Source organism: Drosophila teissieri, chromosome 3L (assembly GCF_016746235.2).
Source record: "Drosophila teissieri strain GT53w chromosome 3L, Prin_Dtei_1.1, whole genome shotgun sequence".
NCBI classification, from domain to species: Eukaryota; Metazoa; Arthropoda; class Insecta; order Diptera; family Drosophilidae; genus Drosophila; species Drosophila teissieri.
Window position 1 is genome coordinate 18,467,869 of NC_053031.1, and position 17,842 is coordinate 18,485,710.

The following is a 17,842-nucleotide window of genomic DNA, read 5'->3' on the forward strand; positions in this document are numbered from 1 at the left end:
TCTAAAAAAGTATGTGTTCATGTTAAAACTAAAATAATCTTAGTATCGATATATCCGCCTTTTCAATAGACAATCACGTTATTTATTCTGAAAAATATCGATACATTGATAATATTATGCATTTATCACATCCCTAGCACCATACCAATCGTTTCGTGTTTCGACTTTTCCAGGCCAACTAAAAAACCATTTTTCCGTGGTGAAAAGTGCAATTCGCGCAGGGAAAATCTTCGATGTGGTCCTTTTAAGCCATCAAGATTGCATTTTCGAAATTTTCCGCCTGCAGCTGGCCCTGGACGTGCTTTGTATCCGTGGAGAACAGAGACGCAAAGGTTGGGACACCTACATATACACCGAAATCTAAACCAACATCGGCCGCGTGTGTGTGTGTGTATGTGCGGTTGTGGGTGGACCAGGTTACCTTTCAAATTTAAGGTGTTCCGTGCAGTGGCTGTTGTAAAAACGAATGAATATAGATCGCATGGAAAAAATCGTTTTCAGTTTTGATACGATGTTGTTGAAGATAAGACCACAAGAATTTTATTGAACTGAAGAACAGTTTATTTTATCCATCAATCGACTAGCTCTGCCAATTTGTTTACCAATAATAGCAAATGTTTTAATTTTAAAACTTACCTTGAAGAACTATTCTATTTTAGGAGTTGAAGTCGATTACAAGCAGAAGTTTCGAATTACCAACATGACGGTTATTGTTTTTAGCTTAAAGTTTATAAATATTCCTTATTATTTTTATATCTCGTATACGAATTGTGGTTTTTAAAACTTGAATGCATTAAAGTATTAAACTTTAATTGTTCCTTTAACCGAAAGGTTCACCTTAGGGTCTGTAGATCCGAAGTTGTGAATGCTTGCGTGTTACACAGCATGTCTGTGCGTGGGTGGGTTCGCAAAGGGAGGTGAAGAAAAAGGAAAATAAATCAGAATTTCCACATCCAGTGCCCAGAATATGACTTTTATTTTTATCAAAACTGTACAATTACTTAATTGGCTAGGACTAAAAGTTCGGAAAAGTAGCTTTAACAAATCACAATGTGAATTAATTGAGTGATTAAGTAAGATTAGTTACTTTCAGAAAAATCGAGCTCATTGCCGCCCTTCTTTACCTACACATGAATTTGATTTGAGTCGAAGCTCAAACACTGATCACTAACTACGATTTCTACCCACAGATAGACGCCGTGTGGGGTTGGGTTGCTTCCGGCCCGCTGCGCTTAGCAGCGAACAGAATGGGCGACCTGCCGGGCTCGGGCTCTACCGCTCAACCACGGGATGCTGGTAAGGATTTGAAATAAGCTAGGTTTGGAATTGGGAAAAGAGCAAGCCAGGAGAAACTTGTGTGCCCCGTTTGCCATTAGTACAAGACTTGAATGCTTCATATTTGTTCATGAAGCAATAATCTTTTAGTTCAACAATAACTTAAGAAGGCCTTTTCTCCATATCGAAGTATTTAACCATAGTCAGAATTCAAATTAATCGTTTCCTTTACGTTTATTTGTATTATTAAAAACATATGGTATTTTCTAACTCAAAATCACATCTTTCGCCAACAGCTGTCACCGGTACAGGTGGTAATTCCACGGCTGGTGGCGGCTCCTCCGTTGGATCAACGGCAGTGGACCGACCTCCGTCGCCCGCCCGCCTCTCCCACACGTCCGAGAAACATCCGAAGGTCACGCTCACGGAACTAAATATGCTACGGCGCCATCGGGAGCTCTGCGATGTGGTGCTCAACGTGGGCGGACGGAAGATCTTTGCCCACCGGGTCATCCTGTCCGCCTGCAGCTCCTATTTCTGTGCCATGTTCACTGGCGAACTGGAGGAATCGCGCCAGACTGAGGTCACCATACGCGACATCGATGAGAACGCCATGGAGCTGCTCATCGACTTTTGTTACACCGCCCACATCATCGTCGAGGAGTCGAATGTCCAGACCCTCCTTCCCGCCGCCTGCCTGCTTCAATTGGTTGAGATTCAGGACATCTGCTGCGAGTTCCTCAAACGGCAGTTGGATCCCACCAACTGCCTGGGCATCCGCGCCTTTGCCGACACACACTCCTGCCGGGAACTTCTTCGGATTGCGGACAAATTTACGCAGCACAACTTTCAGGAGGTGATGGAGAGCGAGGAGTTCCTGTTGCTCCCCGTCGGCCAGCTGGTGGATATCATTTGCAGCGATGAGCTGAACGTGCGCTCCGAGGAGCAGGTCTTCAACGCGGTCATGTCCTGGCTCAAGTACAATGTCGCTGAGCGGCGACAACATCTGGCACAGGTGAGCTACTTGCAAGCTGTTTTTGATCTTTCAAAGTGTGAATACTACTCTTAGAATATTGCTATTACTTTCGAAAACAATATCAATTCAATATCTATGTACTGTAACTAGTAAATAACTCATATTTCCTACTATTCCCAGGTGCTCCAACACGTCCGTCTGCCTCTACTCTCTCCAAAGTTCCTGGTTGGCACGGTGGGCTCCGATCTCCTGGTGCGCAGCGACGAGGCCTGCCGGGATTTGGTGGATGAGGCCAAGAACTATCTGTTGCTTCCGCAGGAGCGACCGCTGATGCAGGGTCCTCGCACTAGACCGCGAAAACCTACTCGACGAGGAGAAGTCCTGTTTGCCGTGGGCGGATGGTGTTCCGGCGATGCCATAGCCTCCGTTGAGCGTTTCGATCCCCAGACCAACGACTGGAAAATGGTCGCTCCTATGAGCAAACGACGCTGCGGAGTTGGCGTGGCTGTGTTGAATGATCTACTCTACGCCGTGGGCGGTCACGATGGCCAGAGCTACCTGAACAGCATAGAGCGTTACGATCCACAAACGAATCAGTGGTCCTGCGACGTGGCACCCACCACTTCCTGCCGCACCAGCGTGGGTGTGGCTGTGCTCGATGGCTTCTTGTACGCGGTGGGCGGCCAGGATGGCGTTCAGTGTTTGAACCACGTGGAGCGGTACGATCCGAAAGAGAACAAATGGTCCAAAGTGGCTCCAATGACAACTAGGCGGCTGGGAGTGGCGGTAGCCGTGCTTGGAGGATTTCTCTACGCAATTGGCGGCTCGGATGGACAGTGCCCGTTGAACACCGTGGAGCGATATGATCCCAGGTAAACCATATATATAATGCAATTTCAATTCATATATTATAAAGCTCTAATTTCCCAAAATCATGTAAAAACTTGGGATATACAAGTACATTTTCAGTCACTAGTAACAAATGACCTTTTGTACAGTGCACTTGAACGTAGTATCGTGATTGATTTACATTGCTCTGATTTAATCATTACAGACACAACAAATGGGTAGCCGTCAGCCCGATGTCCACGCGACGCAAGCACTTGGGATGTGCTGTGTTTAACAACTACATTTACGCCGTCGGCGGGCGAGACGATTGCATGGAGCTCTCGTCCGCCGAGCGCTACAATCCACTGACCAATACTTGGAGCCCAATCGTGGCCATGACCTCCCGACGCAGTGGGGTGAGTTTTTTATACCTTTCTTCAGCGAATAGTATTGAATTAAATGAAATGGTGTCATTTTAGGTTGGCCTGGCCGTCGTAAATGGACAGCTGTATGCTGTGGGCGGCTTTGATGGTTCCGCCTATTTAAAAACCATTGAGGTCTACGACCCAGAGACGAACCAATGGCGTTTGTGCGGCTGCATGAACTACCGCCGACTGGGCGGCGGCGTGGGCGTGATGCGAGCCCCTCAGACTGAGAACTATATGTGGTGCGAAAATAGTTTTAAGCAACCAAATTCCTAAAACTAACTCAACTCCTATCCCTTCCATTGCTGATGAAATGTTGTCTTGTCTCTCTTTTCCCCCGAAAACATGCTAACAAATTCAGGATCCGGAAAGATTCTGTTGTCTGATGGGAACAGCAGCCGACGACGTTGCCCTCGCAAACGTTGCCGCCGCCGCACTTCTACTAACAATATCCGCAATCGAAGCCAAATCTAATCGACTAAACAAAACACCTTTCCCCCCATTGTCTAGCAGTATAATCGCTTTGTATTAATTGTTAATTGTTTATTTGGTAGAGCCTAAAGCGCATGTCTGTTAGACTGTTTCAGAATAGTATTAGAGTTAGCATTGCCCTTCTCCCCCGTTCACCTGCAACCACTCATCCCCATCACTTTGTGCGTAATTATATATAATTTTACTGTATGTTAAGCAAGTATATTTTATAAATAACTTAATATCTAAATGTTGCTGGTGGTATTTCATGGAAATCGCTAGCTCATAACCATGCCTTCTTTCGAAAAAACAACACAGAATCAAATATTAACATAGAAACGAATTCGATTAGTTGTAAATCTTAAAACGATGAGCTCTAAAGTCAAGTAAAAAATTGGTATTAAAATAATTTAGTCTTAAGGAGTGAATTCAAGAAAGTTTTTCCGAAATGAAACATCACAATGGTGCAATATTTCGATCGACCAACTTAATTCTGTTGTTTAGTCAAGTACACTTTAAATCATTGCAATCATCTTCAATAATACCACGCCTATATGAAGTGTACCGAATAATTGCAACTTTGAAAGGATTGAATGTTCAGCCTGTCAAGATTAAAAAACCATTAAGATAATCACACACACAATGAAGAAGTTAGACCTAGCCCAAATGAATTCAATAGTAACAATTAACAATTACACAGCCGTAAGATCAACTTTAAGCGAATACATTTTAATATTGTTACTCCTAGATCGTAAACCGGTAAGAGTTTTTGGCCGGAATCAGGTCAAGTTTTAAGATGAATTATTGTTAAACCAAGTTTGACCATCGAGCTGAAAGAACCAACTCGAATTAATTGCTTAGATAAGAGAGTTAAAACACAACCAGACTCTCAATAACAACACATTTTGTTTGTTGCCTTTTACACCAACACTATTAAACATTTATTTATTCAAAATTATTATTTATTACACGCTTTTGTATCTCATTTAGTTTATTTTAGGGTGCACATTTGTCATTACTTTATACACTGTTGTTAAATCGAGCAAAAGGGAATTATCTTTGCTTCCAAATGATGAATAAGAATAGCATTTATAAAAAACCAAGCTTATTTATATTATAGCCCTAAGTCAATGGTCAACACAAGTAATCGCATACCACACACTATGCGTATACACGTATGCGTAGCAATGACTCTTTATAGTTGTATTAAAAGGAAAAAAAAGTGCTTAACGCAAATAATAGAAGTGTTAACCTAAGAAATGATCGTAAACCCGTGCTATGTATAAGAATATATAATAAAATATATCAAAATTAAGATACGATAATGTTTTATTAAAAGCATTACAGCCAAGGCAGAAGAGCTGAAGAGTTTAAAAATGTCTTCGATGCTCAAAACCCAATTGAAAATAAATGTACAAAATGATTATTTTGTACAGTTGTATATTCCTTAATAAGTTTCGGTATTATATTCTATAACTTATAGATTGTGGATGAATATTTGTTGTACCTTTTTGTACAACCGTGTACCGTTAAAAGGTACTGTAACCCGGTACACAGTAACGAAATCCCGTACACCAACCGGTAGCTCGTTCCACAGGAACAATATCGTACCCTGTATAACAGATACGATATTGTATCCCTTACCGATATTGGTACGCAAGCCCGATAGATTCGTTTCTTTAATGCGTATGAATGATATACGTAAAGGGATATTGAAGTAATAGATTTCGTGCAATTTATAAATCCTGTAAAAAATACTAAGTATTCTTTTTTTTAATCTTATGAAAATAACAGAATTGCCTGCTAATTTAACATTTTGATATACAGTGCCGTCCAGTGTGAACGCTTCGTGATGTGGAAACTCAGCAATCGATAAGTCTAATTGTGTACCCGATAAGCGTAGGCTGAACAGCTGTTTATTCTGGCGCTCTTTCATACCTTTCTCTGAAATAAATTTGTATTTCTGGCTTTAAAATATGTCCCAAGTCCCGGGTTTGGCCGGCGGAAATGAGCAAAAGAGGCGGAAGATTCTGAGCGGCGGCGAGTACAATCGGATCTGCCAGTTCATCAACGGCTTCCACGGATTGGCCATCGACTGCGAGTTCGAGTTGAGGAATCGTTTCTTCAGGGACGTGGAACCAATGGCTTTGACATGCATCCTGCAATCGGAGCTCTTCAATCGGGCGCGGGGTCACCACTGGAAGCAGGACCAGAGAGGAAAGAAGCTCCTCAAAGTGTAAGACCACAAATTCGTGTTATTTCCTGAGACCGTGGCCAATAATAATCCAAATTGTTTGGGCTCAGCTACGAGGAGCAGAAAAACTTGTACGACAATGCCCTCCTGATCCAAATGGCTTGTGTCGAGGCACTGAATCCGGTGGCTCTCTGCAGGATGCTGCTGCAGGAGAAGTACAAGGCGCGGCATCGATCGCACATCTCACAGCTTCTTAGGCATCCGCACCTCATCGACGATCCGCGGCTGGCGGCCAATGTGCAGCAGTGCATAATCAGCGACAATCAAGAGGGATCCATTACGGACCTGCGACGACGCATCATGGGCGAGGAGTACGAACTTAAGCTTAAGAATCTAGCTAAGGAGGCGGGAATCCATTTCTACGACGAGCAGGATTTGCGACGAATGGGATATGACAAGACGCCGGACATCAAGATGATACTGCCGTTCCTCTACAAGGGCTCTGTGATCAACTGGATCGAAAGCAAGGCCAATTTCGGGGACACCAAGGGACATAAATTCAACATCCAACAGCAGCTGCAAAGCTACTGCAATCGGTAATATGAAAGAATACTTCCTATAACTGTCCTAATTATATATACATATTGTTTTTAGTTTTGGGCCTGGAATCATAATCTACTGGTTTGGGTACCACGAGGAAACGCCCTCGCTTCCGGATAACAACATTGGCATTACAGTCCTTGCTGATTTTCCGGCCAAAGAAGATTTAGTTTTCATGCAACTAGCGCAAGAAGAATTCCCCGCTGAGACTCTGGCAACAAAAGAGGAAAGCAGTACCGGGAGTCAACTTTTAGGAGAGCCTTTTGTAGTTGAATGTCCAACCAAAGAACTGAAAAAACTTTCATGAAACTGAATATCCAGGGGAATGGCTAGTTTCGGAATATAACATATTTTTAACTATTGAACGATATGTGCTTGTTAAAACAATGTACATAGAAACCCTACACTTTAATTAGGTAGTTGCCAAATGTTAAGTAGCATTGAAACAATCAAATTTATAGTTTAGAACACTATTCTCGCACCATGCGAATATTTACATAAAGACAGGAATGCTTTGCATTTACACACTAACCATATGATAAGACAATGCTTCTGCAGCAGTGACATTTCTCTTTAAATTTAACAATTATTTCGTATTTATTGTATTTATAAATTCTCATTTACATGATGTTTTCAATGGTTTATAGTACAAAAAGATTGATTTTATTTCTGGCATAAATCGTATACAAAACTACGAAATCGTTAGCATCGTTGTTCATAAACCAAATCAAAAACGGAGCACACGTAATTATTGTTACTCAAGTTGCTCGTTGCCTTTCAGGGAAAATAAAAATCAAAACAAACGTATTTATTTTACTATGTGGAAATTTGCTTTGTATTGTGGTAGCCATGGGTTATTTTCAAAGTATAAACCAAAAGTCAGCAGTGTGTATATAAAAAATTCAGCTGGGCCCTTTGCTTTGGAAACTATGTTCTAACTTTATGAGCCCCTTGCATCGGCTTAAATGCTGACTTTTTATTTGGGCTGATGTAAAATTATTGTTGCAAAAGTTTCGTACTGGTAGGAAATTCGTCGATTTCGATCAGCTTGATATATTTATATATGCACGCAGCCACATCGGTCATCAGACATCCTTCAGCTCCTCGGGCATGTCGTTCTTGGGATGCTTGTTCTCGAAATGTTGCTTATAAGTCTTGGGATCCGGCATTTGCGACTAAAATGGAGAGGAGGCTCGATTAGGTTTCACATAAAGCACAAAGTACGAGGAATTAATATTTACTATTAGTTTGGGAAAAGATAGAAGGTATAATAAGGAATAATCTGAATGACAACTACAGTTTCTATATTTTAAAGCTTTTAAAAACTCAAATGATATAAAAATAGTTGTATTATTTAAATAAAAATATTCTGCCGGATATACATATACTGTGCGCCAATAATAATAATTCCTAAATATCCATATTCTCCAAACCTTTTAGAAGCCTTATTAAATTCAAAAACGTATTCAGATAAATGAGCCAAAATCGAGAAAGAAAGTGAACAAACTGTCTTTGTTGCTAGAAATACTAGCTGAAATAATAAGAGTATTAAAAAATGCAGCAGATACCTAAGCATCGACATTAAAATAAACGAGTTCTAACTCACTGCAGTTGTTGATTAGGAGGGTTTCATTATAGCAGTCTCACCTTGCAAACAGCGCACACATGGACAAGTGCCTTCTGAGCCGCCTTTTTCTGATCGTTGGCACTGTGTCCTTGCTGCTTCTTCAGTTTGGCTTGTTTCTCGGAGGCCTTCGCCTGCGACTGGATCTTCTGGTGTCCACGTGCCATTTCTTTCTGCTTGAATGGAAATGGAAGAGTAAGTATATGTACATGGTCTTTGGGCTTCACGGGATTCGCAACAAAGGCGGAAGAAGCGCAATCACTTTCACTTTCTCCCACACATCTGAATGGGCCACTCTTGGGGTCACCGAACGGGAAGTACTCTTTCCGGTCAGCACACTATAGTTAGGACACCGATTATTTATGTTTTGAAAAATCTGACACGACACTGTACTGGAACAACAACAAATCACCCCCACAAGTGAAAATTGCGACCACGTTCTGCGCTCTTTTGCGAACCCATCCCATCTTACCTAATTAAGCCGTTTAAAATTGGTTGCCTGTACTAAATGCAGGTGATGCAGCCTTTGGAGTTACGTGAAATTCGTTGTTAATAAGATGTTTTGATTTGATACCCGAAATTATTGGCGATTAACCGTAGATTTTTATCAATTTGTCGGGTTTTGTTTCGTTGTCAGGGTTTAGTGGGACCAGAGTTGATCTATATCCAAAATGTTAAGGCATAAATGTCTGTGGGTTCGCGTCTTTGATTTACATCTACCCTGTCTCAAGCCACTTAACGGTACTCGTAATGAATAATGCTTTCCTTATTATTTGTAGTTTCTAAAACATTCATTCTTTTTGATTTTGGTAATGAATATGTTGGTATAATACATAGAATATATGGTAATGGATATGTTCATATTATTAAGATATAAATACCCAATTTACCAATACAACAAACAAACATTGTTCTTTTCTAAAACTGCAAGTATAATTGCACAGGATGAATTAGAATAAAATATCATACAAATCATAAACGGTTATAGTTTTAACATTTTTATTTATAAATTGTCATTTACATAATTTAGTTATAGTACAAAAAGATTTATTTTCTTTCATTTCTGGCATAATTCGTATAAAACTTGTACGTGTAAACCAAATCCAAAACGGAGCTCGGAGTATTTATTTATGGTGTCCTAGATATCTTCCCGTCCTGTTGACAGGAATTAAACAATTTCTATTCATTTTGTAATGTAGGTAGGTGTCTTTGTATTAGGTCAGCCATACATCGAGCACTCTCATACTGTGTTAATTTCAATGTATAAAACAAAACCAAAAAGCAGCAGTGTGTATACGAAAAAACTGGCATATATAATTATTACGGCTATTATCCATCCTCTTGGCTTCGGCTTGATTGTGGCTTTCTTCTTCGGGCTGTGCTAATTTATTGTTGCAATTGTTTCGTACTGGTAGGCAACTCGTCCATCTCGTGGGTCAGCTTTAAGTAAAATGGGCATCAGACATCCTTTAGCTCCTCGGGCATGTCGTTCTTGGGATGCTTGTTCTCGAAGTGCTGCTTGTAAGTCTTGGGATCGGGCATTTGCGACTGAAATGGAGAAGAAAAGCGATTAGATTTAGGTTCAAATTGTTATCTATAGAAAGGAAGGTGAGCCGGAAATATATAACCGTAAGAAGGGGTGATAGCATATCAATGTGTTATCATTTACAGTAACTAATATAATACCAGTATTTGGTCATAATATAATTTAAGATGACGTTGGACCATCATATTATTTTTAAACTGGACATTTTTTATAGCGAATTAAATTAATTTAACAAAAAGTGAAAGCAGTTATTGTTCGTAAAGTTGAAACTGGATACAAATTTATGTGGAATGTATTCGTACATACATATGTATAATATTCTGTGATATATATTGAAAATAATTTTATATAATCACAAACATGGATACAAGCCGAAACTAGCGTTACAACAATATCACAGGGTAACGATTTCTGATAGTTTCAAAGAGTGTGTTGCATTGAAGAATTAAATGGAATGGGATAGGCATTCTCTAGCTCAAACGCCCCGCTTTAATCTACTCTAGTTTGTTCGTTTTACAGAAGCTCCACTGTAGCTCACCTTGCAAACGGCGCACACATGGACAAGTGCCTTCTGAGCCGCCTTTTTCTGATCGTTGGCACTATGTCCTTGCTGCTTCTTCAGCTTGGCCTGTTTCTCGGAGGCCTTCGCCTGCGACTGGATCTTCTGGTGTCCACGTGCCATTGCTTGCTGCTCAAATGCAAATAGTAGGGTTAGTTCAAAAGATTGCCAAAAGGTCATTAATCATCTGTGGCCCAAACGGGATTTGCAACAAAGGCGGCAGAAGCGCAGTAGCTTTCACTTTTTATCCCCCACCCATTTAAAACTAATATCAGGAGTTCCCAGTCACAAGAGCGGATTTTCCGCGATCTGTGTAGCTCTATCGATAAGATATTAATAATATTTTGATCAAATCTGTTGCGTTACTGTACTGCAACAACAAAACACCCCCGCAAGTGAAAATGTGAATTGCGACCACGTTCTGCGCTTCTTTGTGAACCGATTTTAGCTTACCTAATTAACCCGAGTAAATTTGGATGGCTGTACTAAATGCAGGTATTGCAGCCTCGAATTTAAGTAAGACTCGTTGTAAAGTAAAATGTTTTGTTACCCGAAATTATTGACAATTTGTCTGAAAATACTATTAATTTGATGGGTTTTGTTTTCTGCCTGGATTGAATGGGACCAGAGTTCAAGTATATCCAAAATGTTCTTCCAGCAACATATGTGGGTTCGAGTCTTTGATTGACATTTACCCTGACTCAAGCCCCGGTATTTACGTTATTTACGTAAACTCGTAATAAATAATGACATTTAGAAATGTTTTAAGTGAGTTTTGAAGATTATTCCGAACCAATTTAAATTGGGTATTGTGTGCTACTGTTGCATAGTGTTACTCCATATGGAATGAACTCACCCCTACAATGTTAAATTAAAGAGTTCAATAATAGCTTCAGCGCCAGCTTTTTAAAATAATTTACTCTTTAAAAATTACTTAATTGTTAATATATCTAGGAAATATGTTACGAACAAACAAAAGCTGCTTAAAGTTGTATTATTATTGTGTTTCTTTTAATTGTAAGCTGAAAGGGCTTACAAAAACCACAACCAATAAAAATCGTTATTTATAATACTTATAAAAAGGGTATATTTATTTTGGTAAAAACTTAACAACTGACACATAATTGTAATTACACCAGCATACTGGCATTATTATCGCAAAACTCGTAAATATTATCAACAAACTGCATTTCCTGCAAATTTTTAGCATCTTGAGGGGTATTTTCATTTTCCTGTGAGGGATGTGGTACTTTTGCCACGCCTCTTTTACAGGCAGCATCTGCCTCCGATTCCTCCAAGGTCAGACGTTTCAAATTATTGATCAGCGATATATCGTGTCTGATCTCATTTTTCAATTCGAGAAGTTCGTGTTCCGTTTTAATAATGTCCTCGGCATAGGCTTCGATATTTTGTTGCAGTTGCCCGACCGATACCTCCATTTCCGGTCCCTTGTACCGTTCGTTCTGCAATCGGTACAGTCGGCACTTTTCCGATAGCTGTCGTGTTAGAGCGTGTTCCTTTTCATAGCGAACATTCATATCCGCATGAAGAGATGCCAGCTTATAGCGTACGCTATTTCGCAACGGCTTATCCTTTCGCCTCCTTATGCAATTATTAACATTATAGTTGTTGTTATTGCATTCGCTGGGAATCGCTGTTCTGAATGTTTCAACCGAGGCTTTCGTTATCTCATGACGACTTCGTCTTCGATGACGCTGCTTGGAGACGCGATTCTCGGCCAGTTTATAAAGTTTGGATTTGGCGGTGTTTTCGGTACCCTTATACAGTTGGTCTGGCATTATAATCACCACCAAATCATTGGGCATTGTTTGCTTTTGACCGTGCATTTTCTTCTCCTTCAATTTATTAGGCACTTTCGGAGGCGTTTTTGTGGGTTTCGGTATCGCCTTTTTTTCCTTTTTAAGATGCAGTAGCTTCTTGAGCCACTTGTACATCGAAAATCCCGTGGGTGTCTGTGAATGGGGCACTAATTGCATGGCAAGTGGATCTCTGAAGCTATCACGGTGTTTTAACGAGATGCGCAGCTGTAATAAACGAAAGAGAAATATTTGTTTATAAATGAATTGAAGTCTTTAAAAAGGTAAACATTTTACTACTCTATGAACATATTTTACTCCTCAATGTGTATTCCCCTTTTGGAAGTAACAAATTGACCTCTTTTTATCATTAAATAATTATCTACCCAAAAATATACAAGTAAATACATTACTTTGTGATTATATTGTCATTTAAAACAGCTCTAACAATAAAACCACCTTGGCGCTAGTTCTAACTCTTGCCCTCCATTAACTGGATAAGATCATCAAATAACAATTAGGAATTCGTTTTCCTCGAGTAACTTTATTCCTATGGCTAATGGTTAAGGTCATAAAACATTTACAGCATAATTAGGCCGAAACGAAAACATGAACTTAGATATAAAAATCAATAGGCAAATTGATTTCACTCGGTGCGTCATAAACAAATAAATACGAAAAGCCAAAGCATAAGTCAAATGCGAGTGGTACTATATATACATATGTACATATATAAAAGGTGCGGGTGTGACTTTGAAAGGGGAATACTGAGAATGTATGGAGTGGGATTTCGAGAACGACATGAATTTCACATTTCTAGGCTTGCGTGTGGCGCCAGGAAAAAAGCGCTTATTATGCAATCACTGTAGACTTTTCGATTTTTTCTTTCGGGCTTTCGGGCCCAGTTTGCTGGTGTTTCTCTTTTATTTTGCTCCTTTATTTCTGCACGCCAGGTGGGATTCCCCTGGTCCACCGACTGCTGCCATTACCTCATTGTGTACACGGCTCCAAGCGCGCCAAACGGGCAAAATGGCCATGTTGCCATCATAGCACCGCTCTATTCCGCCCCAACTTTCCGTTATAATGTAATCGCTGTAGTCACGCGATGCTGCTGCCGCTTTCCTCTGGCCGCCATCTTGTTTTCCAACGTGCGGAAAGCGGGAAAATTGAATGAAACGGAACGAAACGAAACGAAACGCAAAATGGGAGAAAATAAAAGAAATTGTAAATAAGGAGCATAAATAAATAAAAACCAAATTGTGATGCATAAAAAATAGCAGTCACGACAGGATCAGCTGGGAATTATTATTATTAACCCACCTTTCGGATTATTGCCGCAGTAGAACCCATCGCCATTCCGCAGTTCGTCATCAATCAGCGCCTTGATTATGTCATCGCACGTCGTCTTGTTCGTCACTCCTGATACGTAACGCGCCTCTCCATCGTCCATCCAGATGGGGATTTCCTTGTGGCCTTGCTCCTGATGGGTTGCCAGAAGAACAGGGATCAATTAACAGGGTTGTCAGGCTATTGGCAATGCATTGTAGGGTGGGGTATTGGCTTGCAAGCATGGGAAATTAACAAAGTATTTCCTTTTCGGTTAAATAGTGAAGAGATATTTAATAAACAAATAAGGTAATCCCATAAATATTTAATGTGGTTTATTTACTATTTGGGAAATAATTATACACATTATAGTGGTATCAACTGAATTAGTATCAATGTATAGGATACTAGATAGTTATAAAAGAGCACCAGGATAATATCATCATATATAGCTCATATATTTCCTTATTAGTGACAATATTGGCTTAGGTCTTTGTCCTTGAACGATTTTATAGAGGTAAACAATTTTTTTGAAATTTTCAAGAATCTCCATTCAATGTCAATCCGTTTAACAAGTGATTTCATTTTGTATTTTAAGCTATTTCCCGAGCCAGTAAATTGCATATATAGATGTTTCTACTTATGATTGCTACGAAACGCAAGGTTGCAATCAATTTATTGAATAACAGACGCACTCTCAAAGTTCCCCATACCCTTCTATGTCAGAATAACACTACCCACATAAACATATGACTGTCGCCTCTGCCTGCCACTGCCAATTAGATGATTTGTTTGATTTCAGTGGAAAAGCTGGCGCTACCGAAAATCAGAGGCGGGGATTCGAGTGGGGTAGTGAGTAGCCAAAGGAGCAGGAGGACCAGGAGCAGGAGGAGGAGGAGGCACTTACCACAGTGCTATTAACGCCATAGAGGGAAATGGAACGGTGGCGACGACTGGCCTGGCCAGCGTTCCCGTTTTCCCTGCCGTGTTTATTTTTGCATGCTTGCCGATGTGGTGGTGCTGGTGCCATGGGCATGGGCATAGACACAGGTATGGGTATAGGTGGTGCTAATGGTGGTTCCCCCACCGATAGCGATTCATCCACCAGGCGCTCCTCGAATGCCTGCTTATTATTATTATTGTTGGTGTCTTGATTCTGACAGCGTCGCGGCGGAAGAATGGGACTTTCGGGTAGATTTAATAGCGATGGACAGCTGTCCAGATTATCATCGATGAATGTGGAGTTCTGTTGTTGAGGCGCCATGTTCGTTTGCCCGGTTTTTAAAAAACCTCTCTGGGTAATTGGCACTGCAATGGAAAGCGGAGGAAAAAATAGTTTAATACATATAGAGAACATGCAATATCCTTGTTAGACATTTTGTTGGTTCAGCTGGCTGTTCGTTCGCCTTCGCCTACGCCTAACGATCAATTTAGATTTGTTGCCCGCGATTAAATAAATTATGCAGTAGCCCTCAGCCGTACAACATGTGCACCTATATGGCACATATACACATATATCTAGTTGCACCTCACCATAGACACACGACGCAACCCCAACTAGATTCCTAGAAAATTGCCTACCAACGTCAGTTGGCGCCGGTGGCCCATTATTCAGGTACATTGCCGGCGTTTAGGCTGTCGCACCATTCCCCCATTCCCCCATTCCACCCATCCAATCCCCCATTCCGCAGCCCAACTCAAGCCATCGGAATCCTGCGAGGCCTACAAAGCCCCTGTTCCCCAGTTCACAGCCCCTGTAGGCCCACACATAATTTGTTGTTCGGGGGGCGTTGTACGAACATTGCAGTTTGTATGCAAATTCGCTTTTCCAGCCGAAAAACATTTTCCATTCTGCTTCGTTTTCTCTTTTTTTTTTTTGGATTTCAATTGGTGGCCTGACTGACTTATGAATTAATGCTAATTTATGCCGCCGGAAAATGCAGCGAAGGAGCTCAAATTATATAGTTTGGCGGCGGTTAGAGTGCTGAAATATTTTTGGGCTCCAATTACTAGAATATAAGTGCTTAAACTGCTTCGTTTTTACAGGAGATCGCCAAAACAGAGTATTCCTTAAAATGCATTTCAAAATACTAACACTAAGCAAATTTTCAAATAAATAAAGTTATGATAAGATTAAAGATTAAAATGTATTTCAGCCTATATATAAGATAGAATGGTCTAATTTATCCGAAATTGATTCTAACTGCACTCAAAGCAATTAAACTCCATTGATTATTTAGATAACTGCTTTCCGATTTCAAATCTTTATTATTTCAAGATACAACTTTCTGAAATCGATTCCGGCTGCACTCAAAGTTATTCAATTTTAAATATTATTTAAAGAACTTTAACTGAGGTGCTCCCCAAGGACCTTATTTGTGTTCAAAACTGCAATTGAAATGGAATTTACAGAAGTTTTCAGAATTCCCTCATCAAATATTTATTTGCTCTCTGGACAGGTGCCTTTGGCTATGGGCCACGCCCCCGGTTCTATTAGAGAAATGAGTTATGAGTGAAGCAATTTGCAAAAGGATTTCCACCTGGGCCAATAGTCCTGCCGCTGGATATCCTTGGGTGAGGGCCGCCTTTGATTACGCTGGACAGCTGGACGTGTACAATGGACATTTAAAAATGTAATTTCCAATCAAGATAAGTTCAAATGTAAATTTCCTTTGGTGAGGTCAATTACTGAACTCTGACACGCCCTTTGCATTGCACTTAATTGTTTCAAGGGGGTTTGACTGCCGCCCCCTCATAACACATTAATGCCCGGGCAGTGGGCCAAGTTAGGAAATACTTTTGACCCCCCGAAAGTTCAATGTCTCTAAAGTTTAGCCAGCGATTGTGTCGCACTCTGGGCTTTTAATATTTTTAAGTCTTTAACAATTTGAGCCTAGCCCCAATTAATTGCTCCCCTGCAATCCTCCTCGATATTTTCGTTGCGTGTTGGGTGGAAATTAATTTTGTTTGGGTACTGCGCATTGGACTCTAAAATAAAAGTAGAGGAACCAACGCAGTCGTGAAGTTGGCAGTTCAATGGGGTTGGCACTGGGGGCGTATGAGTAATATAGCGATGGCTGTGATTTGATAATGTAGAGGGTCGAAGCTCAAACTTGGTTAAGAAAAAAGTTCGTTTGGGGTTGGGAAAAGTACTTTTCATTAATGATATGACGACTTTTATTTTCAATCGATTTTATGTTATGGCGTTCATTTATTACTGAATATATGAAGAACGTTTGTTTTAGTGAAGTGAAAATAGTTTTAAAGGTTAATTTAACCTAAAAACGACTTAAATGAAAAAAAATGATTGAATTTAGGTTTCAGGCTTGTTTTATTAGGTATATAGATAGATGTTTAGACAAGTTTCTAAAATTAGCATAAATTATTTGTTAAGGACGGTTTTGAGGGCTAGTAACAAACAACTCATCTGCCTATGCATACACAAGTATATCCGTGTAATCAGCTAACTCCAGTTACAACTTCTAATTTTATTTGGCTTAAATTTTAGTTTTTAGAAATCGTTGTATAGAGCCGTTGATTAAGTTTTGGCACCCGCAGAACCACAGAATAATAGAGTCAACTGTGAATTCTCCCAGTGCCAAGACTCAAAGTCAGCAGATTGAAGAGCTATCGTTCTGGATCGCCAGTTTCTAAGCGGAGATCACCTGAGATCGCTTACCTTTAGATAGTTTCTCCAAATCTGGCAGTTGTAAAGCACTTTTCAGGTTGATCCTTTTCGGTTTGTGGCCGTGTTTCTTCACTTTTTGGCAAGTCAGTGAGTAATTTGGTTCTGAAGATTGTATTTCGCATTGGTGTTCACTGGTTCACACATGCTGCAGCTGCCAGGACATGCTAATCCTTTGAGCTTTGACACTTGACTGAAGTTCAAATTTGAATTTGCGGCTATGTAAGGTGAGCTAGGCAGCGACGTCGACGTCGACTGCGCAGTTGGCAGCGCTGCCGCCTACCGGCCGGATAATAAACGAGTATATAAAAAGGTTTCTAGATCTAGACAGGTGCTAATGTTGCTGTCCCTGTCGCTAGCACTCGATTCGAGCCTGGCACTGAAAGCCTTTCGTTCCGAAGCGGCACAGGTCCTTGCTGCCCGAGGACTCGTGGTTGCCAGGAGCAACGTTGCACAACAAATAACTGAACGGCGTATCCTTGACGACGGCAAGTGACTAACTAAAATATTATTTGC

General features: G+C 40.5%; 5 protein-coding genes across 9 annotated transcripts; 2 read left to right on the top strand and 3 right to left on the bottom strand.

The window, feature by feature from the left end:
- The first annotated feature begins 141 nt into the window (after nucleotides 1–141).
- On the top strand, nucleotides 142–4,212 carry LOC122615812 (kelch-like protein diablo). Of its 3 annotated transcripts, XM_043790942.1 has the most exons (7): nucleotides 142–332; nucleotides 1,191–1,296; nucleotides 1,572–2,290; nucleotides 2,432–3,123; nucleotides 3,306–3,495; nucleotides 3,559–3,746; nucleotides 3,866–4,212. In XM_043790942.1, the coding sequence occupies exons 2-7, from the start codon at nucleotides 1,248–1,250 to the stop codon at nucleotides 3,888–3,890; spliced, it is 1,863 nt and encodes a 620-aa protein (XP_043646877.1). In that variant the 5' UTR covers nucleotides 142–332; nucleotides 1,191–1,247; the 3' UTR covers nucleotides 3,891–4,212. The 3 variants fall into 3 exon arrangements, with proteins under 3 accessions (XP_043646877.1, XP_043646876.1, XP_043646878.1); XM_043790941.1 differs by having other exon boundaries at nucleotides 3,559–4,212; XM_043790943.1 differs by lacking the exons at nucleotides 142–332; nucleotides 1,191–1,296 and adding an exon at nucleotides 1,371–1,464 and having other exon boundaries at nucleotides 3,559–4,212.
- Nucleotides 4,213–5,862: 1,650 nt separating this feature from the next.
- LOC122616401 (CDAN1-interacting nuclease 1) lies at nucleotides 5,863–7,585 on the top strand. The gene is made up of 3 exons (XM_043791840.1): nucleotides 5,863–6,211; nucleotides 6,280–6,765; nucleotides 6,824–7,585. The coding sequence occupies exons 1-3, from the start codon at nucleotides 5,952–5,954 to the stop codon at nucleotides 7,074–7,076; spliced, it is 999 nt and encodes a 332-aa protein (XP_043647775.1). The 5' UTR covers nucleotides 5,863–5,951; the 3' UTR covers nucleotides 7,077–7,585.
- LOC122616402 (zinc finger protein 706-like) lies at nucleotides 7,577–9,049 on the bottom strand. Of its 2 annotated transcripts, none has more exons than XM_043791842.1 (3): nucleotides 8,866–9,049; nucleotides 8,417–8,569; nucleotides 7,577–7,944 (listed from the first exon to the last, which is right to left on the bottom strand). In XM_043791842.1, exons 2-3 carry the CDS (start codon nucleotides 8,558–8,560, stop codon nucleotides 7,855–7,857), a joined length of 234 nt encoding a protein of 77 aa, XP_043647777.1. In that variant the 5' UTR covers nucleotides 8,561–8,569; nucleotides 8,866–9,049; the 3' UTR covers nucleotides 7,577–7,854. The 2 variants fall into 2 exon arrangements, with proteins under 2 accessions (XP_043647777.1, XP_043647776.1); XM_043791841.1 differs by having other exon boundaries at nucleotides 8,417–8,566; nucleotides 8,866–9,048.
- A 326-nt stretch (nucleotides 9,050–9,375) lies between these two features.
- On the bottom strand, nucleotides 9,376–11,129 carry LOC122617222 (zinc finger protein 706-like). Its single transcript, XM_043792973.1, has 3 exons — nucleotides 10,952–11,129; nucleotides 10,478–10,627; nucleotides 9,376–9,941 (listed from the first exon to the last, which is right to left on the bottom strand). Exons 2-3 carry the CDS (start codon nucleotides 10,619–10,621, stop codon nucleotides 9,852–9,854), a joined length of 234 nt encoding a protein of 77 aa, XP_043648908.1. The 5' UTR covers nucleotides 10,622–10,627; nucleotides 10,952–11,129; the 3' UTR covers nucleotides 9,376–9,851.
- Nucleotides 11,130–11,628: 499 nt separating this feature from the next.
- Nucleotides 11,629–17,443, bottom strand: LOC122617561. Of its 2 annotated transcripts, XM_043793467.1 has the most exons (5): nucleotides 17,321–17,443; nucleotides 14,549–14,949; nucleotides 13,636–13,795; nucleotides 13,305–13,450; nucleotides 11,629–12,543 (listed from the first exon to the last, which is right to left on the bottom strand). In XM_043793467.1, exons 2-5 carry the CDS (start codon nucleotides 14,903–14,905, stop codon nucleotides 11,629–11,631), a joined length of 1,578 nt encoding a protein of 525 aa, XP_043649402.1. In that variant the 5' UTR covers nucleotides 14,906–14,949; nucleotides 17,321–17,443. The 2 variants fall into 2 exon arrangements, with proteins under 2 accessions (XP_043649402.1, XP_043649403.1); XM_043793468.1 differs by lacking the exon at nucleotides 13,305–13,450 and having other exon boundaries at nucleotides 12,407–12,543.
- Between the last annotated feature and the right edge of the window lie 399 nt (nucleotides 17,444–17,842).